A 25,025-nucleotide genomic window follows, 5' to 3' on the forward strand; every position below is an offset into this window, starting at 1 on the left:
TGTGCAGGAGTCGTTAGGATTTAGCCCTGCTGAGCTGGTGTTCGGTCACACAGTGCGTGGACCCTTGCGATTGCTTAAGGAGAACTTCCTGTCCGACACTGTTGCCCCTAAGGAAAATGTGTTAGACTATGTGAGCTCTTTCAGAGAGCGGTTGCATAAAGCGTGCGCAATTGCACGGGATGCTCTCAGTGCAACACAAGGTAGGATGAAGAGGAAGTTTGATGTGAAGGCTGTGCAGCGAAAATTCATCAGCTTCGTCTGCCTTCGCTGGGGGGAGGGTCCGTGGGACCGCCCCAGCCTTTGTCGTCGCTGGAGGGTCCGTGGGACCGCTCCAGCCTTCATCCGCCTTCGCTGGAGGGTCCGTGGGACCGCTCCAGCCTTCGTCGTCTGCTGGAGGGTCAGTGGGACCGCTCCAGCCTTCATCAGCTTCGTCTGCCTTCGCTGAGGGGAGGGTCCGTGGGACCGCCCCAGCCTTTGTCGTCGCTGGAGGGTCCGTGGGACCGCTCCAGCCTTCATCCGCCTTCGCTGGAGGGTCCGTGGGACTGCTCCAGCCTTCGTCGTCTGCTGGAGGGTCAGTGGGACCGCTCCAGCCTTCATCGGCTTCGTCTGTCTGGATCAAACTTTTCACTTGGTGTTAAATGTTTGATTTTTGGGTGGGGGGGAAATGTTACGTTTCGGTGTTGTCAGTTTTTTGTTTTTTTGCGTGACTGTCATGTATTTCCTGCTTTACTTTGAAAGTCTGTGTTATCTTAGTGTGTTCAGTTTACGTTTCCTTGTCTCGTCAGGTCTAATTTGCCCCAGCTGTGTTTCCCTCCTGTGGTCCATTCCCTGATTGCTCCTTCTATGTATTTAAGCCTTGTGTTTCAGTATGTCATGGTCGCGATCTCCCCCGTGTTGTAAATAGTTTGGTGTTTTGTTGTAAATAAATAGTCTGTTGTAAATAGTTGTGAATGGGTTTGTTAATACTTTCGTCATGGGATATTTTCGTTTTGGGATTTTGGTGGAGAGCCTTCGTGGTTTTATTTTCCTTATCTTTGTTTTTCTACGTTGCACCCCGGTTGCCTAGGCCGCTGCTGAGCTGCTGTTCGGTCACACAGTGCGTGGACCCTTGCGATTGCTTAAGGAGAACTTCCTGTCCGACACTGTTGCCCCTAAGGAAAATGTGTTAGACTATGTGAGCTCTTTCAGAGAGCGTTTGCATAAAGCGTGCGCAATTGCACGGGATGCTCTCAGTGCAACACAAGGTAGGATGAAGAGGAAGTTTGATGTGAAGGCTGTGCAGCGAAAATTTGAGGTTGGTGATAAAGTTTTAACATTTTTACCGGTCCCTGGATCTTCCCTCCAGGCCAAGTTCAGTGGTCCGTATACAGTGCAGGCGAAATTGAGTGACACGGATTATGTCATCGACACCCCAGAGCGAAGGAAAAAGTGCCGTGTGTGTCATATTAATATGATGAAGCCCTACTTTGCTGGTGGTGTGTCAACAGTTGCGACTGTGGGGGTGCCGGTTTCCGAAACTCGGTATGACCCAGTAGGTGACGATTTGGTTTTCGGTTGTGCTGTGGGCTGCGCCCGACTTAGGAATTCTGAAATCCTACGTGATTTAAGGTCACATTTAACTGGGGTAGACGATGATGTCCGAAATGACGTGTGTCGGTTGATTGAAAATCATCCTAATCTTTTCTCGGACACTCCATCCTGTACCACCGTGTTGGAGCATGATATCGATGTGGGGGACCATCCGCCAATCAAACAGCATGCCTACCGGGTGAATCCCACTAAGCGTGCTCTTTTCCAGACAGAAGTCTCTTATCTGTTGGAGAATTGTCTTGCTGTCCCTAGCTCTAGTGCGTGGAGTTCCCCATGTCTCCTAGTGCCTAAAGCGGATAAGACCCCACGGTTTTGTACAGATTTTCGGAAGGTGAACAGTGTGACCAAGCCTGACTCCTATCCTCTGCCCAGAATGGAGGATTGTGTTGATAGGGTCGGTTCTGCGACCTTCGTTACCAAGCTGGACTTGTTAAAGGGCTATTGGCAAGTTCCCCTAACATCACGTGCGGCCGAAATCTCTGCTTTTGTTACTCCTGACCATTTTCTCCAGTACACTGTCATGCCTTTCGGGTTGCGCAACGCTCCCGCCACATTTCAACGGCTCATGAATATCGTGCTGGGCAGCGTCTGCAAGTGTGAAGTGTATTTGGATGACATTGTCGTCTATTCAGACACCTGGTCAGAGCATATGGAGACCCTCACTGATGTGTTCCATCGCTTGGAAAGGGCATCCCTCACCCTCAACCTCGCCAAGTGTGATTTTGGTAAAGCCATGGTAACGTACTTAGGAAAGCAGGTGGGTCAGGGGCAAGTGCGCCCTATCTCGGCCAAAATCCAGGCCATACTGGATTTTCCTGCCCCTCGGACTAGGCGTGAGCTTCGCCGTTTCCTCGGCATGGTGGGCTACTACCGGAGTTTCTGTCAAAACTTCGCGGACGTGGTCGCACCTCTCACTAGCCTCACTAGTGTGTTGAGACCTTTTGTGTGGACCTCTGCGTGTCAGAGTGCGTTCCGGGCTGTTAAGACTCTCCTGTGCAGTGCGCCAGTGCTGGCCGCCCCTGATTTTGCACGCCCTTTTAAGTTGGAAGTGGACGCCAGTGCAAACGGGGCAGGTGCCGTATTGCTGCAGGAAGACCATCATGGTGTGGATCACCCAATCGGCTATTTCTCAAAGAAATTCAATGTCCATCAGCGAGGGTACAGCACGATTGAGAAAGAGGCCCTCTCTCTGCTGTTTGCATTGCAGCATTTCGAGGTGTATGTCGGTGGCAGTCCCTCGCCTGTGATTGTTTATACCGACCACAATCCCTTGGTATTCCTAATGCGGATGCGGAACTCGAACCAAAGGCTGATGCGGTGGTCCCTCCTGGTGCAGGACTTCAATTTGGAAATCCGTCATAAAAAGGGCACAGAGAATGTGTTAGCGGATGCCCTATCCCGTGTTTTCCCTTAAACATGACTGTTCAAAACATCTACAAAGGAGATGTCTTTGATTTTGGGAAGGGGGGTGTTACGGCTGTGGCCATAAGAACACTGTGTGGGCTGTTTGTTCTGTCTCTTTACTGTGTTTAAGACTCTTTACAGGTCCCTCCCCTAATGAAGAGTAGTGAGCAGCTGATTGGACCATGGAACAGGTGACCACATTCAAAAAGCCGCTCTGACAGCTCCAGAGAGAGAGAGAGAGAGAGAGTGTGGAGCCGTCGCAGTCCTGACCCTGGTTTTCCCAGCCTGTGTCTATTTTGTGTATTTGTGGGAGTGTGAATTGTAAAAGCACTCGTGGGCTGAAGCGGAAGGGGTGAGCTGCCTTTTCTTTTGGAATCGTTTTCTCCTGTTTTCTTGGTCAGGGAGCGAGGGATAGCTCTGGCATTTGTTTGTTCTTTTTTCTTTCTTAGGGTTTAGTTAGTCTTTTCTGGTGGGACTTAGTTGGTTTTGTTTATTATTTTGGCCTGGGCTCACCCTGGAGCTATGCTTCTTGTCCTTAAATAAAATCACTTTTTTTTACTCACAACTGGTTTGGATGTTTGGCTTGGGAACCAGGGCGGGGATTTGTCTCTCTCTCCTCCAACCTTATGTGCGTCCCTACCCGCCTAGACTAGGGGCGTAACAGTAGTACAAAACACACAGAGAGTTGGCCCGTTTGACAAACTGTTTTACACTCCTGTCAGCATTAATAACAGACACCACATGCAGGGTATGCTTGACTCTGGTTCCATGGCGTGCACACTCAGTGAGCAAGCAGAACAGAGTATGCTGAGTGAGAATACACTGCCAGAACCCACTCCCCTGCCTCAAGAAATAGTGCTAGTAGGCTGTGGTGGCACACTTACCAAGCCCAAATGCATGTATGAAGTTGAAATGAAACTGTATGGAGAGACCTGTATTGTTCCCATCCTTGTAGTGCCAGGTCAACGTGATGATATAATCATTGGCACAAATGTCATCCGGTTTCTCATGCACCAGTTGAAAATAACCAATGACTATTGGCGCCTCGTGTCAGGTGGCGGTTGTCCCCCAGAGTGTGAGCAGTTTCTTGACCTCATGGCTAATTCATCCCGAGGGAGAGGTGAAGAACTCCCAGACAAGATTGGCACAGTCAAGCTTCAGCAGTCAGTCACCTTGTTAGCAAGACAAGAGCATCTAGTCTGGGGCAAGCTGCCGAGTAATGTTTCTATGTCACCAGGGAGCACAGTGATTGTTGAAGCCACTTCATCAAAGTCCATGCCACGTAACATCATGGTTGGCCGCATCATAACGCCATTGTGGGGTGATAGGTGGGTTCCCATGAAGGTCACTAACCTGTTGGATAAACCAGTCACCCTGAAAAGAAACAGTAAGTTGGCTGACGTGTCCCCTTGTGTTGCTGTTGAGGATTTTGAAGTTTTCCAGGGCACCTGTCGACCCCAGAAATCTGTGCAGGAGGAAGAGAAGGATGATGCCCACCTCACTGATCTTAAACAGAGACTAAAACAGGTTGGGCTCAGCGAAATTGATATTGACCTGTGCCATGTTGGTCAAGGGGGGAAGGAGAAATTGGTTAAAATGCTTGAGAAGTACAATGACATTTTCTCCAAGCATGCACATGACTGTGGCAAGGCCAAAGGCTTTGTACACCGCATCAGGCTCACTGATGAGAGGCCATTCCGCCTTCCTTACCGCCGAGTCCCTCCCGCACATTATCAAAAGCTGCGACAAGTTTTGTCTGAAATGGAAGAACAGGAAATCATGCAAGTAAGACCCTGAGCAATTCACAGAAAAAGTACCCAGCCCACAGGCTAGAGTTTTTGGCATTGAAATGGAGTGTGTGTGAGAAGTTCAGTCACTGGCTAAGAGGTCATCCCTTTACAGTGTGGACAGATAACAACCCTCTCACCTACATCATGACAAAACCAAGGCTTGATGCTTGTGAGCAGCGTTGGGTGTCCAAGCTTGCTCCTTACACATTTGATCTGAAGCACATACCTGGTACCAAGAATGTCGTAGCTGATGCTCTCAGCAGAGACCCCTTTGCAACAACAGTCAGCCATAGGCTGATCACAGAGCAGTACAGTCACCTCCTTGCTGAAGCTGAGAGTGTCAGTTCTGAGGGAATACAAAATGCATTCCGGTTGAAGGTCCAAGGTCAACGCGTGGACACACCACCTTTCCGCACCACAGGACTGCAGACGCCCTCGTCTCAGCCTGGGTGTGATGCTATGGATGTTAAGGCAATCCTGGATTTTCACAGTGAGTGGGATCTGGCTGCTGAAACAAGGGCTGTGGAACTGTTCCAGTCTGTTCAGGACCTAGTGTGGCCAGGACAGGAGTCATTTCCTGTGTCCACACTAGAGGAACTCCAGCATAGCCAGGAACTTGATCCCAGTATTTCAAAGATCTTACCATTTGTCACAAGGAGAAGGCGACCTTCCAGGCGTGAAAGGGCAGGATTTGATGTGAAAGCCATGGTGTTCTTTAAACAGTGGGAAAGGCTTAGGATCCAAAATGGAGTTCTCTATCGGATCACAAAGGACCCCCTGAGTAAACAAAGGAGACATCAGTTTGTTTTGCCTGACAGTCTCAGAGCAAAGGCACTGAATGGTGTCCATGATATTGCAGGACATCAGGGGCAAGCGAAGACTTTATATCTGGCAAGACAACGGTTCTTTTGGCCGAAGATGGAGTCTGATATAAAAGAGTCAAATGCTGTCAAAGATGCATCCTGGCCAAAACACCAGAACCCTCTGCTCGAGCCCCACTTGAGAGCATCAGAACCTCCGCCCCTATGGAGCTGGTGTGTTTGGATTTTTGGAGTGCGGAGGATAGTAAGCAACGCTCAGTAGATGTTCTTGTCCTTACAGATCATTTCACTAAGCTAGCCTATGCCTTCCCTTGCACAAACCAGACTGCAAAGCTGTAGCTCCTGTGAAAACTAAGGCCTCAAATCAGAAGTACCTGACTCCGTGGTATAATTCTGAAACACGTACCCTAAAGCAGATGACTCGTAATCTGGAGAGGAAATGGCGTGTCACAAATCTAGAGGATCATCATTTAGCCTGGAGAAATAGTTTGCTGCTTTATAAGAAAGCCCTCCGCAAAGCCAGAACATCTTACTATTCATCACTGATTGAAGAAAATAAGAACAACCCTAGGTTTCTCTTCAGCACTGTAGCCAGGCTGACAAAAAGTCAGAGCTCTTTTGAGCCAACCATCCCTTTAACGTTAACTAGTAATGACTTCATGAACTTCTTCACAAATAAAATTTTTATCATTAGAGAAAAAATTACCAATAATCATCCCACAGATGTAATATTATCTACAGCTACTCTTAGTACCATTGATATTAAGTTAGACTCTCTTTCTCCAATTGATCTTTCTGAGTTAACTTCAATAATTACTTCCTCCAAACCATCAACGTGTCTTTTAGACCCCATTCCTACAAAACTGCTCAAAGAAGTCCTGCCATTAATTAATTCTTCGATCTTAAATATGATCAACCTATCTCTAATAATCGGCTATGTACCACAGGCCTTCAAGCTGGCTGTAGTTAAACCTTTACTCAAAAAGCATCTCTAGACCCAGCAGTCTTAGCTAATTATAGGCCAATCTCCAACCTTCCTTTCATATCAAAAATCCTTGAAAGAGTAGTTGTCAAACAGCTAACAGATCATCTGCAGAGGAATGGTTTATTTGAAGAGTTTCAGTCAGGTTTCAGAGCTCAGCACAGCACAGAAACAGCTTTAGTGAAGGTTACAAATGATCTTCTTATGGCCTCTGACAGTGGACTCATCTCTGTGCTTGTCCTGCTAGACCTCAGTGCAGCGTTCGATACTGTTGATCATAATATCCTATTAGAGCGATTAGAACATGCTGTAGGTATTACAGGTACTGCACTGCAGTGGTTTGTATCATATCTATCTAATAGACTCCAATTCGTGCATGTAAATGGAGAGTCCTCTTCACACACTGAGGTTAATTATGGAGTTCCACAGGGTTCAGTGCTAGGACCAATTCTGTTTACATTATACATGCTTCCCTTAGGCAGCATCATTAGAAGACATAGCATACATTTTCACTGCTATGCAGATGACACCCAGCTCTATCTGTCCATGAAGCCAGATAACACACACCAATTAGTTAAACTGCAGGAATGTCTTAAAGACATAAAGACCTGGATGGCCGCTAACTTTCTGCTTCTTAATTCAGATAAAACTGAGGTTATTGTACTCGGCCCTGAAAATCTTAGAAATATGGTATCTAATCAGATTCTTACTCTGGATGGCATTACCTTGGCCTCCAGTAACGCTGTGAGGAACCTTGGAGTCATTTTTGACCAGGACATGTCCTTCAACGCACATATTAAACAAATATGTAAGACTGCTTTCTTCCATTTGCGCAACATCTCTAAAATTAGAAATATCCTGTCTCAGAGTGACGCTGAAAAACTAGTTCATGCATTTATTACTTCCAGGCTGGACGACTGTAATTCATTATTATCAGGATGTCCAAAAAACTCACTGAAAAGCCTTCAGCTGATCCAAAATGCTGCAGCAAGAGTCCTGACAGGGACTAGAAAGAGAGAGCATATTTCTCCTGTTTTGGCTTCCCTTCATTGGCTTCCTGTTAAATCCAGAATTGAATTCAAAATCCTGCTCCTCACATACAAGGTCTTAAATAATCAGGCCCCATCTTATCTTAATGACCTTGTAGTACCATATCACCCTATTAGAGCGCTCCGCTCTCGCTCTGCAGGCCTACTTGTTGTTCCTAGAGTATTTAAAAGTAGAATGGGAGGGAGAGCCTTCAGTTTTCAGGCCCCTCTTCTGTGGAACCAGCTTCCAGTTTGGATTCGGGAGACAGACACTATCTCTACTTTTAAGATTAGGCTTAAAACTTTCCTTTTTTCTAAAGCATATAGTTAGGGCTGGACCAGGTGACCCTGAATCCTCCCTTTGTTATGCTGCAATAGATGTAGGCTGCCGGGGGATTCCCATGATGCATTGAGTTTTTCCTTTCCAGTCACCTTTCTCACTCACTATGTGTTAACAGACCTCTCTGCATTGAATCATATCTGTTATTAACCTCTGTCTCTCTTCCACAGCATGTCTTTATCCTGTCTTCCTTCTCTCACCCCAACCGGTCGCAGCAGATGGTCGCCCCTCCCTGAGCCTGGTTCTGCCGGAGGTTTCTTCCTGTTAAAAGGGAGTTTTTCCTTCCCACTGTCGCCAAAGTGCTTGCTCATAGGGGGTCATATGATTGTTGGGTTTTTCTCTGTATCTATGAAGCGCCTTGAGGCGACTTTTGTTGTGATTTGGCGCTATATAAATAAAATTGAATTGAATTGAATTGAATTGAATTGGCTAAGAAACTATGGGACCATGTTTTCTGTGTGTATGGGTTTCCTGAGCGGATTCACTCCGATCAGGGGGCAAATTTTGAAAGTGAGCTCTTGGCAGAACTGCTCAAATTCTCAGGGGTCTCCAAATCCCATACTACGGCATACCATCCCATGGGCAATGGAGGGACTGAGAGGTTTAATAGGACACTTGGCAACATGCTTAGGTCCTTGCCCCTCAGAGAAAAGAACAAGTGGCCTCAACAAATACAAAGTCTGACATTTGCATATAATGCAACTGTACATGAGACCACAGGTTTTGCCCCATTTCAGCTCATGTTTGGCCGCATCCCGAGGCTCCCCGTTGATGTGATGTTTAAACAGGTGCTCTGTGATCCTGTAGTTGTGGATCAAAAAAATTATGTGAAAACACTCATGTCACATCTTCATGAGGCAGCTAAGATTGCCCAGACTCATGCCATCAAGGAACAAGACAAACAGGCAAAAGGATATAACAGAAAAGTAAAGGGCACGTATCTGAACATAGGAGACAGAGTACTCATTGCCAATAAGGGTGAAAGAGGAAAGAAGAAACTTGCTGACAAGTGGGATGCAACAGTGTACACAGTCAGAGACAGAAATCTGCAGACTCACACATACAAGTTGGAAGATGACAGAGGCAACATAAAGGTGGTACATCGCAACCTGGTTTTAAATATCAGCTTCCTGCCAGTAGTGACTACTGAACTGTGTGACACTGGATCAGAGGGAGGGTCATGTGCGTCAGACCAGTTAGATTCCTTGGATGAGGAGACTGCAGAGGACAGGACCAGTGCTTGGATCAACTCAGATGATGATGAGAGTCAGGAGACCCTGAGTGAGGGACTCTCAGGATTGGGCAAGACAAGTCAACAAGCTCCAGAGGTGGTTGCAGGGGATTCAACCCAGTGTTCCCTGGTAGGAGAGGACTGCCCAGACAGAGACACAGACTTGGACAGTTTGGTAGCAGAACCTGACTTGGACTCCCCATCTGTGTTAGACACACTTTCAGAAACTGCACTCACTCACTCACATCCATCAGACACAGATCGTGATGCACACACCAAGCCCCTATCAGTAGTCCCTGTGCATGTCGCCGACACGCAGATGCCTCCAACGGATGTATGTCATGATGTGGGTCCACAAGGACAGCCACGGGCAGGCCCGGACAATGTTGTCATGACGCGAGCCGGCCGAGTTAGTAAAAGAGTTAATCGACTCATTGAGTCCATGGTTCAAAAGCCTTTTGGCTTTAAGCGTTTGGCAAATTCAGTTAGCAGAAGGTCTCAGTCTCTTCTTACGCTGTTTTAAGTAAACCCAGGTGTTTAGAGATCTTTCTGTATTTTGATTCTACGGGACAGTATCCTTATGGCACAATTAAATACATAGTGTGTTTTTAAGGTATTGATGTGTGTGGATGGCTGGGAATGTGTGTGGTGTAAATGGCATCACACTGATCTAAGAAAGGCTGAGGCCTGATCACCCTCATGCTCTTTCTGAACCTATCTGGTAGGTGGCTTATACAGCTGATACTAGAGCTTATAGCTCGGAGGTTTAAACCCGTGCCCAGGAGCCATAAATTCTGTAGATTTGTCCCTGTGTTCCAATTAGATTGTTCACCTGACTGTTCTGGATTTTGGTGAAATCTAGGAGGGGTGGATGTAACGGGTGTATTAAAAAATAATTTATATTTCACCAAAGGTCCATCCTGCAGTGTTATCTCGCTTTGTCAGTATTGGTTATGTATATGTATTTATTTATATATGTTTATTTTCTGTATTTATATTTTGGGAGCTTTTATTTTGTTTGTGTGACCTTTGACTTCCCACGAAGTCACTTCCTGTAGCTGCGCGCTATTTTCCTCAGTCGCCGAGAGGCCCCGCTGAGGAGAGGTGAGCATACGCTAGTGTTCTCAGTTACAGAGCGAATAAACACAGTTAAAGTAACTAAAATTCTGGGAGAATAAATCCACCCAGCTGGCAAAGTGAGAGCTGACTCCTCTGGTCATTCGCACAACACAACGCAGAGAACTAATGGCAATAAGAGTTTAAGGCCAGACCGGCTACATATGGACCTGCAGCGGAGTTTAAGCCCAGACACGGCTAGTGACGTCAGACTTAAAGACCGGATAAGGAGCTGGCTCGCGTTGTTCACTTTAAAGAGTCGGCTCTAAGAGCCGTTTCGTTCGCGACCGACACATCACTACACAACACCTGGAGCTCAGGGGGCAAAACAATGGCATGAGTGCTGCTGTTTGACTGAGGAAGAATAAAGGAGTCGTGGTAAGACAATCACATGACCACTTAAAGACAAAGCAACAAGGTGACATATACCAGGTTTTAAATTGTGTTGATAGGCCAGTAAAACCAGAGTCATGATAAACAAGATATACGCGGCGTTTTTTCCTCAATAGTTTCGTCACGTTTGCTGTCTAAGGACAGCGCAGCGAGCGCTCTCTGCTTATGAGCAAAAAAACCCTGCCCTTTCGTGTTGGTGGAAAAATGCACCATGGCGACCAATCAAAAAATGATATGGCAACATGACATTTGGTTGCTTAGAAAGAGGGGGAAGTTTTAGGAGTGGCGTGCTGTCTTGTGTAGTTAGCGTGTAGTGTTGTGGATAGTTTTGTGTTGTGTGTCAGAACAATGAGGCGACTGCTGTCTCCAGGTAGAAACAGGAGTGACACACCTGCTGCTGTCAGACCTGCAGGTATCAGGCTGTGATGTTGTTTGCAGAACTTGTGCATAGGATTTTAAAACTGACATTTTATATTTGCATTTAAAGTTATGAAATATGATTCAATAAACATGTTTGTGGTTGTTACAGTAAAAAAATATCACTTTTTTCTACTCAGATTTTATGTTTTTTGTCTGATTTAGATCAATTGTGTTAACACAGTTTGTCAAAATGAAAACACGACTGTAAATTCAGACACGTGAGGTTGTGCTGATGAGACCAAACAAGGCAAATAAATAGTTTTTAAAGGTGAAATGTGGAGGAAACATCAGAAATAGTTAAAAATGGCCAATTCTACCCTGGACCCCAGAGGGTTAAACTTTTTTTTTTTAAAGTAACGTAATAGTTACTTTTCAAGTAATTAATTACTTTTAGAATATTGTAACTCAGTAACTAACTCAGTTACTTTTTTGAAGAAGTAACTAGTAGCTATAATTAATTACGTTCTCAAAGTAACTTGCCCAACACTGGTCATTAGTCAGCTGTGTACTCACTGGTCTGCCATTATCATCCTCATCAGTCTGTGTATTTAAGTCCTTAGTTTCCTCCAGTTCATTATGTTGTTGTCGTCGTCCCTGTGCGAGTGTCTTCAGTTCAGCCAGCCAGTCAGTCTTCGTTCATGTTCTCTTCATTCATCCACTATAATCTTCTCTCATCGCTAATCAATGAGTCCTACGTTTGAGTCCTCTTTTCCTTCTCTCCACACCACGAAGCCCTGACAGACACTGTTACTGAACAGTCATGAAAAACTTTAATAATACTGTTTGTTTAAAGAAAACTTTAACATATTTAAACGATGCCATCTCTGTGCGGTTAGTAAATGGTGAAATAAAAATTGTAGGCTTTTACAAGTCAGCAAGTGCAAAAAGGTGTGAGAGAAACCCTGCAGCTCAGCTCTAGAGTATGATTTCGAGGAGCCCATGTAGAACCTTTGAACCTCTGACTGTTGTATAAGATCGAAGAACTGCGATTTTTAAATATATTCTTGCAATTTTTTTCTTTCACAGGGTTATGAGATCAATGCAGTAATGCTAATATGTTAATTTTCCATTAGGCTGGACACTGAGCCACTAACTTTGCTGGATGGATTTCAGGACTGTGAAAACTTCCCAGCTTGTGTCATTACAAAGGAGAAGGTCAGTAAACATGAGACAAAAAATGACCACATGAACACTTAAACCCCCGCGGAGCCATCATTTTGCGTTTCTACCTTTAAAAGCCAGAGAGCAGTCAAATGCTGGAAGTGGAAGCTAAATTGGCTAGTCATTCATATGTATATTAGGTTGTTACCTAGGAATTCTGGAGGGAGGGGAGTGGGGGAAATAAATCTCCAAAAGTCACCAACTTGGAGTGTTTCAGTTAGCCATCTTAGGGAGAAATCAACACACATGGGTGTATGTCCTTTGTTGCTGAGATTTATTGATGAAAACAGTACAAAAAACCAACCATTTGTACACATATTTACAAATAATAATAAAAAGCGAGTGAGTACATTACAACATTTTCAGCAATCACTCACAATCCTGGCACTGCCATGGTATCTGTAGTCTGCATTTACCACATGTGTACCTGTAGCAGTGAACACATCGCACAGTGGCATGATTGTTCTTGCATCATGTGGAGGTCCATGAACCAATGAACATGCTCCGTTTGCTGTGCATGTTGAATAGTCCATTCTTGAATGCTATGAAGCATGTCAAGAGTGATGAAACACAGGAAGCTCTGAAGGCGACTCGAGATACTTCTCCTGGCCTTAGCCGTTGGCTCTCCATCTGCAGCGTACGCTTCTATTGGGGTGAAAGGGAGACGGGTCCCCACCTGTTCTTCACGCCACACTGTGCCATCTTTCGCTGTCTCAGTCCCCAAACAAGCTCTCTTTTTCGACTCTTGATCACTCTTGACATGCTTCATAGCATTCAAGAATGGACTATTCAACATGCACAGCAAACGGAGCATGTTCATTGGTTCATGGACCTCCACATGATGCAAGAAAAATCAGGCCACTGTGCGATGTGTTCACTGCTACAGATACACATGTGGTAAATGCAGACTACAGATACCATGGCAGTGCCAGGATTGTGAGTGATTGCTGAAAATGTTGTAATGTACTCACTCGCTTTTTATTATTATTTGTAAATATGTGTACAAATGGTTGGTTTTTTGTACTGTTTTCATCAATAAATCTCAGCAACAAAGGACATACACCCATGTGTGTTGATTTCTCCCTAAGATGGCAAACTGAAACACTCCAAGTTGGTGACTTTTGGAGATTTATTTCCCCCACTCCCCTCCCTCCAGAATTCCTAGGTAACGACCTAATATACATATGAATGACTAGCCAATTTAGCTTCCACTTCCAGCATTTGACTGCTCTCTGGCTTTTAAAGGTAGAACGGTAGAAGCCTGGAAATCCAAGTTTAATAGATTAAACAGTGCTGAGAAGAAAGACATTGTTTCTAATGACGAACTTCATTAGAACTAAAATAGAACTTGATTAGGCTGATAAAGATAAGCATTTCCTTCCACTCAGTATCTGTATCTTTTTTTTTTCCTAAAACGGCACAAAACATGAATTCATCGTGAATACAACACAACAAAGAAAAAGAGTTCAAATGACAAACACCATTACCAACGGACACAATACAACAGACAGCTCATAGTGGTAGCTGGGTTTGCTACGAGGAGATGTTGAATTTTTGTATTTGTCACACTTAAGTACAGGTCGACATATCAGAGCAGTAATCACTTAGTTATCCGGTTGTTCAGTCTGACATCACTAGCCGTGTCTGGGCCTAAACTCCGCTGCAGGTCCATATATCAAACGATCACTGTGGCATTACTGAGAGTTGAAAAACTGTCTAAAGTCTTTCATCTTTAATAAAATGATCAGCGTTCTGCTCTACCAGGTGTAACAATTGAGTTTAACATCCAGGCATCCATGAAAACGGAATTTATGACATTTAACGGAGTTAGAAGTTAGCAGGGAGTTAGCTCGCTAGCTTCTATCTAAATACAACATAGCATGTCCTGACTGCGGGGTTTTGGAAACAAATTCAAACGTACAGCTCTGTTATCACTTCCAACATAAATGAAGACAGAAAACTAAACAGCAGTGACGTTTGTAGGGTTACTGAAGTTGGGCTAGCTGCTATATAATGATGTGCTACGTGACCGCTAGCGACACAGCTATGTTAGCATAATATAAACAAGCTAATTTTTTTTCCACTCGATAAAAGTTAACGTGAGTGTTCTCGGTGGTCAGGAACAAATGTAATCGCATGGCAGGATGCTGTAAAAGGACCAAACTTCAGCCAGGAGAACAACTGAGATAATCCATCCACATATGAGGTTAGTCATTCATATACTGCTGCATGGGCTGGGCTGTAGCTACATCCTAAGGTTTTAAAAACTGAGCTTAAATAAATGATTAGCGGTAATAAAAGCCGAGGGAGGTCAACAGTGATCACTGACTGTTTTAGGAGCTTTTTGAGATTAAATAGAAGAAAATACATAACATTAAACATGTTAACAACACAAAAGCCATATTAAACGCAGACTACTTTAGGCCCGGAAGTAGGATTCGTCGTGTCATCACTGAACAACCGGATTACACAATGTTGTACTACTTGCTGTATGCACTTGTTGGTTGTAAGCTTAATGTGATGCTCAGCCACATCTTTCAGCTGTCTGTGAATTTGGGATTATAAAGAATTCATAGTTTTGCATTAAAATGTCACACTTCACAGAACATTTTTACCCATCGAGACCCTCAAAGCGCTTTACAATTCCACTATTCATTCACTCTCACATTCACACACTGGTGGAAGCTACAATTGTAGCCACAGCTGCCCTGGGCCAGACAGACAGAAGCTAGGCTGCCAGTTCGCGCCATCGGCCCCTCTGGTCAACACCAGCAGGCGGTAGGTGAAGTGTCTTGCCCAAGGACACAACGACCAAAACAGACAGAGAAGGGGAATGAACCGGTAAACTTCCGGTTACAAGACAAACTTCCCAACCCCCTGAGCCACGGTTGCCCATGGGAAGCAGTGTCTTTCAAGCTTAGGCAGCGGTGTTTTGCATTTCTAATACCAGCCCTATACTCACTATGAAAGGCAACTTGCTTCCTCTCCACACTGGAACACTAACAACTCTCAATGTATATTTTTATGGCCAGCAGAGATGGGCAGTAACGCGTAACGCGTTACTGTAATCCGATTACTTTTTTCAAGTAACGAGTAAAGTAAGGGATTACTATTGCAAAAATGGTAATTAGATTACCGTTACTTTCCCGTAGGAACGCTGCGTTACTGCGTTACTAAAACCGTAATTTTTTGCGAGAATGTCTCACGACAGTGACGTAAGCGAGTGCGACGTTCGTGACAACAGCTGTGTGCAGATCAACAGTGCATCATATATCGAGTGCAGAGAGAGTATGAGCGTGCAGCGTTTAAAGCGTGGAAGTACTGACCTTACTTTGAGTTTGATTCCATAAAAAGTGACAAAAACATTAGTGTCCGCTGTGCGTGGGAAGAAAACTTCTTTTTACAGCGAAAAAAACCCCTAAACTTCCAAACAAGCACCGAGTAGCTACGACGTAATGGGAAACTCACAGAGAAACTCGCGGATTCTTCCACTGACCGCGGCACACCTGCACCAGGGTAAACCTCCGCCTACCCCACTCCTGCTTTACAGGTGAAAATAGAGCAACAGGACCGCTGAGTCTTTGACTTTATTTATTTTCTGCTGTGTTTTACTTGCATCTATTTGAAAGACTGAGTGTAAACACAAAAAATATTTTAATTTATTTTATGTGCTGGAATGTGCAGAAAATAGGTTTAAATGTTAAACTAATTTCTTCCAGTCAGTGAATGTTGCAGATAATTAAATTTTTGCTTGATGCATAAAGTTAAAAGATTAAAACTAATAAAACAAGTTTTAAAAAGAGACTTTTCCATTTGATTACATTTTGTATGATGGATTATGCAGAAAAAGTAGAATTGGGCTGAAAGAGCTATCGCTTTATCACCTCTTCAGGTTGTAAATCGTGTTTTTAAAAAGTAACTAAGTAACTAATTACTTTTGAAAATAAGTAATCAGTAAAGTAACGGGATTACTTTTGGGGGGAAGTAATCAGTAATTAGTTACTGATTACTTTTTTCAAGTAACTTGACCAACACTGATGGCCAGCAGCCTTAATTAGCTCCCATCAAAATGGATGCAAGTGCAACACAACTATAATTTACTACGTCTCACCAAATGCCTGTTACTTCCTCTCAAGTCCTGCCATCAAATCAAATCCCTCTTATTGTCACATCACATGTGCAGGTACACTGGTACAGTACATGCGAGTGAAATTCTTGTGTGCCAGCTTCACAAGCAACAGAGGTGTGCAAAAATAAACCACAAGAACAAGCAAAATATAAGAATGGCTAAATGGCTAAATCTGAGAGTTTGCATCTGGCTCTGCATTAGATTCACCTGATGTCCATCAGTCAGGGTTCATTGCAATCACTTTATAATATTATGTGCACATAAGAAACTCAGTGCAGGTATTACAATAAAAACACAAAACCTTTCGAAAGCAGTCGTGTAAACATCCCTAGTCTCAGTAAACGCATCATCAGGAAAGCTAGGATTACAAATTTAACCCAACTAACAAACACGAAGAATATTTCCTCCATATTTTTGTATCATTTGTAGTTAGCTTTTCAAATTCAGAAAATAATTTCAGTTAGTTCTTAGTTTAGTTTTAATTCACTATAATTAGCCTGGTATGCAGGTCACTTATGTTACCTGTTGCTGGTCTTCACTGATGACAGCTGATCAGGCCCCTTCTTTTCATTATCTACCTTCTTCCCCTTGGACACATTTTTCATAAATACAATATTCAGTTTCACTGTTATGCTGATGACACCCGGCTTTATCTGTCCACTAAACCTGCTCTCTCCCCGGACCTCCCTCACCCTCTGTTTAGACGAACTCAGAGCTTCTCCTGTTCAGCACTGAACCAACACTATCCAGAACTAATAGCTTCTACTACAATCAATAACTCGCCACTCTCCATTTCCCCATGTGTGAAAAGTCTGGGTGTTATCTTTTAACTCCCACATCATTAACATCCCTCGGTCTGCATATTTCCAACTCTGTAACATTAATCATCTCCGTGCTTTTCTCTCCCCACATGCCGCTGCTAGTCTTGTTCATAGCCTGGTCACTTCCTGGATCGATTACTGCAACTCTCTTCTTTTTGGTCGTAGTCAAAAATCTATCCATCAGCTTCAACGTGTCCAGAACTCTGCTGCTCGTATTATCACCAGGACCCCTTCTATGCACCACATCACCCCTGCTCTGCAGCTTCACTGGCTTCCGGTTAAATACCGCATCAATTTCAAGATACTTTTGTGCACATTCAAGGCTACCCATCATCTCTCGCCTTCATACCTCTCTGACCTGGTTCACATTACCATTCCTGCTCGGTGTCTCAGATCCTCCTCCTCTCTTTCTCTTTCCATCCCTTCCCCCCGGCTAGCCACCGTGGGGCGCTGGGCTTTCTGCTGCTCTGCCCCCCGTCTTTGGAACTCCCTTCCTCCTGAGATACGAAACATCACTTCCCAGACTCAAAACTCACCTGTTCACACTAGCCTATTCCACATAAGCTTTTCCATACTGCTACTTTAATTTAGTTTATCTATTTGCTCTGTTTTATCCTTATTATTTTCTAAATTATGTTTGTTGCTGTTATTGCTTGTGTACACACTTGAGTGTTTTGAAAGGCGCTTTCTTAAACAAAATGTATTATTATTAGTAGTAGTAGTAGTATTAAATAATGTGAGTGTCTGGCTCAAACTGTAGGTTTACATAAACAAAACAGATTGTTAAGATTATATCTAGAGATCCAAAAAAAGTTCACAAATTTCATCCTATAGAAATTAACTGAGACCAAAACAGTTATCCTGGAGCTCTCTCTCATTTCAGTCTTTGCTTCATTTTTCAGGACTTTAATGCCTTCTTGGCACATATCGACAAACAGAAGGTACAAGACTGGCTGCTGGGTGCTTCAGAGATCTCCCACAGCTACAGCCAAAAACTTCTGATCATGACCGACAGAGAAAAATCCACCAGTGACAGAGTCCAGCAGGAATACGGCAAGGATCCTCATTACTCCGTGAAAGTCACCAAGGACTGCCTGTTCAACGACGCCTGTGTACCAGCAGCAGACAGATACACTGTAGTGAAAATATTTGGAAGTGTTTCAGAAGGTGGACAAACTGTGTCTGGACTTGATGGATCTTCACTTGCAAAGCTGATGTTGAAACCATCTCTGGAAGCGGCTCCAGTTTTCTCTCTCGATGGAAACACAACCACACAGTTCCACCAGAACTTCATTCGGGTTTTTATGCTCCGCGGCCTCCAAACAGTCTTAGAAACCAACCAGAACAATCAGCAGATTTACCAGGTGATGGATCGACCTGACTCAGTTTCCAGCTACAAAATCCCACAAAGACCAGCTGATCACACCACACAGTATGACCACCAGCAGATCATAATGATGGAAAATGATCCTGTGGTCAGAAAAGCTGCTGAATATTTGTATGACAAACATCCAGCAGTTAGTTCTGTCTATGTTCTTGATGAAAACCAAAGACCCGAACTGATCCACGGTGGACCAGTGTCTCTGTCAGAGGACAGCAGACTGGTGCTGGTAGGTCATGGTAAAAGAGACAACGCAAGAGAAATGAGACTGTCAGGATACAGTTCAGGAGATGTGGCAAAAATCATCGAAAGGACAAACAGAGGCAAAGGACAAATTAAAACAACGAGTGTGGTGGCCTGTGAGGTCGGATCAGACCAACGATTCATAGAAACTCTGCTGAGGGACCTCCATAAAAAGAACATCAAGACAGAGCTTCATGTGAGGGACACTCTCGTCCAAGTCACACACACAGGAAGGAAAATCACTCAGGAAATCTCTCCAGAGGGGCTGCAATGGAGACATAAAGACAACAGCAAGAAAATGGTAGCAACCCTTGATAGAAACGGAGATGTAATAATGAGAAATGAGCCTGGAAGTAAAGGAGAGGCTGTTTTTACCAATGAAAGAAACTTTCTGGGTGGACCAAAAAACAGGGGAAACAAAAAACCAGAACAAAATTTTATAAGAGAAGACAGCTGGCCAGATGAACCGAAGAGATTTGTTAACCCAGAAGTTTTCCCGAAGATTGACCAAAATAAAGTTCCCGAGATTAAATCTGCCATTGATGAGCTTCAGGCTCTGTCTTGGGGAATCTTTCACTCAGATCAACCAGTACCAGAGAAAATCAAAGTCAACAACCAACAAATAGAAGAATATGTAATAGGAAAAAGAAGACAAAGGACTGTAAACGGGAGAACTGAAAATTATATAGACTGGCTAAATAATTATGGTGAAAAAATACAAGTCCTTAATGAATGTTATCAGATTAATTCAGGGAAAGACATTAAAAATATAATTCATCACTTTGCAAAGAATGGAGAAACAAGGACAACATACCTGAAGATCAATAACTGGATATATGAAGTTGAGCATAAAAAACTGTACGTGTTCCTGGTTGGAAAATGGCTTGACAACAATCAAAGAAACGCAAACGTAATTGATGAGATTAAGAGATGTATTAATGCACAGGTGGGCAGAGAAAGTTACACACACATGAGAAACAACATTTTAACAAACAATAGAAATAGCCAAAACCAACAAAAACAAATCTATGCTGAATATGTGGGAAATATTTTTCGTGGAGAGCACGCACATGTCAACCAAGGACTATCCACTGAGGCCTGGTTCACAACATATTTCACTGCATCAGTTATAAGTGAATCTGTGAGAAATTTCCGAACATTCCCTTTGACACTTATGGCCTTGGATATGGCTTTAAATCAATATGACTCAGCTGGCCTGGATTTCTTCTTTGACAATCACCCAATGGCAAGAGGAGGAAGCTGGGTTGACCCAGAAAAACGGGGATTCACTAACTCAAGAGAAGAGTTCTTAAAATTGGAATATGACCTGTTTGATAAGTGGAATAAAAATGGTAATGTAGATGAATGGATTGATATGATAGCAACTGATTACAAAATATTTACAGAAAACGCAAACACAAAAGATTTATTTTTAGCTGATTACAAGAATTACAAAGAAAATTTTGAGCAATCTCCCAGCATCGTAGAAACATCTGGAGATATTATGAAACCTTCCACATCTGGAACACTGGGAGGATACGATGATGGCTACGTCACAAGGCGTGACTTGAATTCCGCCTCAGAATTCGAGAATACCTTCAAACATGAATCCTATTTCTCTAGAACATCTGCATCGTTAACTGAAGAGGTCCATGCTGCACTAATGGCAAGATATGGTAAAAATCTGGCAAGAATGCGTCTTCAGGAGGGATCGGCCCGAATGGAAAACGGACAGTTTGTATGTGAGCTCGTGTCAGAGAGAGCTGGTGCTGAGCCCGAGGAGTTCAGGGTCGATTTATCTCCACAGAGTCAACATTACAGTGAAAAGATGTGGAAGAACATTGAGACATCAGTGCATGAGATGGAGCAGCACAGTTCAGCAGCCTCCCATCAGGTCAACAAACATGTAGAGAGGACTGGAACTGCTGTTGGAGCTTTGGGCCTGATGCTGGGACTGAAAGGAGCTGCTCGTGCCTTTGAAGAGGGAAACATCAAAGATGGTGTGACGGGGTCTTTGCAGACGGCTCATGGAGTGACGGCTATGACAACATCTGCTATTGCAAGCAAAGCTCTGACTTCAAACACAAGAATCGCAAAAGCTGCAGCAACAATCATGAGGAGCCCTGCAATGAAGCGTGCTATGACAGTTATACCAATAGTGGGAATTGGATTTGGGATCTACAGTGTGGCAGAAGATTTTAGAAGAGGAGATGCACTGGGATACATTGATGCTGCATTAGATATTACCATGACTGCATTAGATGTTGTTGAGCTTGCTCAGCCTGAACTGGCACCTTTCATCGCACCTATAACTCTGGCTCTATCAGTAGTGCGGATGGCCATTGATGATGTTTATATGGGCATCCAGAATGAACTGAACAGCCTCCCAGCGGACGCTGGAGTTTTGGACAAAATAGCTGCTGTTTTTGTTGGCTTGGGAAAAGGGATCATGCACTTTGCTATACATGTGGCTAGTGTGTTTTATGACTGGCGTTATGCTGAAATTGAGGAGGGACGAAGACTTGTTGCACAGATCTCAGATTATCACCAATATTATAAAGTCACAAAGCAACAGGATGGAACGACAGCCATTGATTTTGCTGCTGGCGCCTCCTCCTGGAATGGAGGAGGTATTAACTTCTGCCTCGCTGATGAGGGTCAGTCTGAGCTCTGCATGGACTATTTTGTTTCTCGTGATGAGAGTCCAAGAAGACAATGCTGGAGCATTAACACAGATGGAAGCAAAGATATAATTCTTGGTCTGGGAGAGTCACATGGATTAGAGCACGCGACATATGAAAGAAAAATACTCATGTTCATACCAGCTGGATCTGTGACAGTGGTTTCAGGTTATAAAACTCTTTCCTATTCGAGGTACGGGACATACAGGGGAAACAGAGACTCTAATCGATTTTTTGCAGTTCAGAAATCACAGGACGAACACATGATTGAAGTCATGTTGAGCTACTATTACAGACTTCATGGGGAACCAGGGGATGACACATTCTTCCTCGGTCCACAGAGAAGTTATGTCGAAGGCTCAGGAGGAAGGGACACCTACATCATTCCTGAGAATGGAGGGAAAACGATCATTAACAACTACGATCCCTCCAGAGCACAAGACAATCTGCATTTCAGTGTCGACTACAGCCACATTTCTGTGTCTAAATCAGGAAACGATGTTGTGCTGACGTATGAGGGCAGTCATACTGTAAGAATACAAAACTGGTTTTTAGGAGAAGATTATCGTCACATGAACATGATGTCGGGAGACGGAGTCTTATTTGAGATTTCCTCCACGGTGGTTTCTTCAGTTCAGCTGGTGGCCAGAGGAATTAACAAGATGTTCGAGGCACGCGGTGCAGTTGTTGATGCATCACAGCCACTTTTACGCACAGTTACAAACATCTTTGGGTCTCAGTATGATGATAAACTCATTGGAAATGGAGAAAGGAACCTGATAGATGGGGGAGGAGGGCGAGATCGTCTGATTGGTGCTGAAGGAGAAGACATTTACATGGTGAAAGGCAGAAAACGTTCCTCTGTGCTCATTGAAAATTACTCCAGAGACGAGAAAACTGACCTGGCCATCATAGAAGCAAATCTTCATACGTTTCGAGTCTGGGTATTAGGTGATAATGTTCATCTGGTGGCTCACCATGACAGCACAGTGTTTCATGTTACTGTAGTGAACTGGTTCAGGTCATCAGCACACAGACACTTGCTGTTCATCACAAAGGATCTGATCACCTTCACAGTGTCAGATAACAAAGCTGACTGCCTGCAGAGGAACATCTTCACCACATGTATAAAGAGCCTCAGCATTGACTACAGCAGCTCCCCGTCTCCTCTGGAGGTGGACCTTGAGAAGGATGATGCTTTGGACAGCGTGACAGAGATCCGCGGGTCAAACTATAACGATGTCATCAAAGGAAACAAAGAACACAACGTTGTCGTCCCTGGATTAGGAGATGATTTCATTGAGGGGAGAGGAGGAGAGGACTGGTACGTTATCACAGCAGGACAAGGAGTGAAAACCATCAACAATCTATCACCAGATCTAACCTTGGACCTGCTCTTCCTTAAAGAACAATATCAGCATATAACATGTAGATGTGAAGGTCAGAGCATCATCGTTCAGGTACAGGGCAGAAGAACTGTTATTTTACAGAACTGGTTTAAATCAAAGAATTATCAGCACCTGCAGATCAAGACCAGTGATGGAGTAACAGCTGGACTGAAGCCCAGCATCAGCAGCTGTGGATGGGATTTAATGCTGCCTTTAACCATCGACTACAGAAACCAGAGATGTGAAACCTGTCTGGGGAAATGGATGAAACTCAGTGACTCAGTGAAAGAAATGTACGGCTCCTCAGGATTTGACATCATGGTTGGAAACAGCAATGATAATTTACTGGATCCACACACCGGGGGGGCACTGATGATGGGAGGGGAAGGCAAAGACACTTACATAATCAAACATGTGGATGAAAGCATAATCATTGATAACTTTGCAGAAGATCAGAAAACTGACACTGTGCTGGTAGATATGGATTTCCTTGATGGAAGTCAAGTCATACTGTACTCAGCAAGAAATAATGTTCATGTTAGAATCATGAAAAAAGAGGAAATATTAAAATTCATTCTTTTCAATTACGGTAATGATGAAAAATATCAGCATCTAGAATTTCAGAGCTCTGATGGCGTCCATTTCAAACTCAAGTCTCTAAACTCAGCTGGAGACGACTCTTTCTATCAGGTAGAAGCTTTCAAAGTGACTCTCACACAGTCTCCGGTGGACTGTCGTTTGGACCTCAGCGCTCAGAGAAATCTGTCAGAGGTTCACACAGTGCAAGGCTGCCCCTCCCAGTCTAATGTTATAATAGGCAACAACCGAGACAACGCTCTGATTGGTGGGTGGAAGGACGACGCCTTGGATGGAGGTGATGGAGATGACACGCTGGTAGGAGGAAATGGAGCTGACATCCTGATTGGTGGGAGAGGAGACGACACTCTTTATGGTGAAGATGGAAATGACACACTGATGGGAAACTCTGGCCAGGACGTCTTCCTTCCTGGACCAGGAGCTGATCTGGTGGACGGAGGTCCAGGCAGAGACTCTGTTCTCTATCGGGGTGATCATGAGAAGGGTGAAGGGGTTTATGTTAACCTGCTGACGGGCCAAGGCCACCATGCTGACGCTGAGGGCGACGTGTTGAAGGATGTGGAAACTGTGATCGGCACCATCTATTCGGACATCTTAGTGTCTGGTTATGAAAGTTCTCTTCTCAAAGGCTCAGATGGTAACGACATCTTGGTGTCCACTGGTGGAGATTATCTGGTTGGAGGTGATGGAAATGACATTTACATGTTCACTTTCAGCAACGGCTCAGTCACCATAGACAACTGTGCGACAGACAACGCCACAGATGTCTTGTATTTAGCGTCCCAGTCAACGCTGGCATGTGACTATCAGGTTTCATCTGAGAAAGTTATTCTGACTTTTTATGGAACCAACCAAGAAGCTATGAAGATTTCTCTAAGGGGCTGGATCAGTGACAACAATGAGTGTGGGCACCTGAAGCTGGTTCTGAGAGAAACTAATGTTTCAGTGGATCAACTGCTCCAAGAATGTCAGTCACGATGAGTAAACGGTGCTTTGCTTGTCAGTCATCTGCTGAAAAATCTGGTGGTGTTTTAATAAAAAAATGTAAATCAATGCATTTTAGTGTAAAAATGCTACAAAGTGTTTTACATGCTAAAGTTTCCTGAAACTGTGCAAAACGACTTAAACATTTTTGTATGGTTCTTTAATTATGCTAAGCCTGAAATCAGCCTTCAGAAGACAAAAAGAAGATGTTGAAATGGCACAAATAAATTGTAAACCTTTTCTGTGTTACAATTGTGAGTTAATATCTATTAATGCATCGTTTTTTTCTTGAAATGTTTATCCATCCATCCTTCCATTTTCCTCCAATTACTGGAGGTGGGTCGTGGCGGAAACAGCCTCAGCAGTGTGTAAGACCCGACCTGACATATAGACACAGACACAAACATGCATTCCCACCCTCATGCACACATATACAAACACTCAGCACTCACCCAACGTAGGGATAGACATACATGGACACTGTACACACAATCACACTCCCCAAGCAAACTCTATACCTCAGGT

General features: G+C 43.9%; 1 protein-coding gene across 1 annotated transcript in view; it reads left to right on the forward strand.

Annotated features, from left to right (window-relative positions):
- LOC146716704 (uncharacterized) overlaps positions 1–24,740 on the forward strand; it is a 33,425-nt gene extending 8,685 nt beyond the window's left edge. Inside the window, exons 4-5 of the mRNA XM_085467403.1 lie at positions 12,189–12,270; positions 18,129–24,740. Of these exons, the coding sequence (XP_085323529.1) occupies positions 12,189–12,270; positions 18,129–24,497 (6,451 nt within the window). The 3' untranslated portion in view covers positions 24,498–24,740. The remainder of the gene's footprint in view (positions 1–12,188; positions 12,271–18,128) is intronic.
- Positions 24,741–25,025: the final 285 nt, after the last annotated feature.

Source organism: Copadichromis virginalis, linkage group LG2 (assembly GCF_057382275.1).
Source record: "Copadichromis virginalis isolate Kocher_CV1m ecotype Utaka linkage group LG2, C_Virginalis_male_GT1.1, whole genome shotgun sequence".
Lineage (NCBI taxonomy): Eukaryota > Metazoa > Chordata > Actinopteri > Cichliformes > Cichlidae > Copadichromis > Copadichromis virginalis.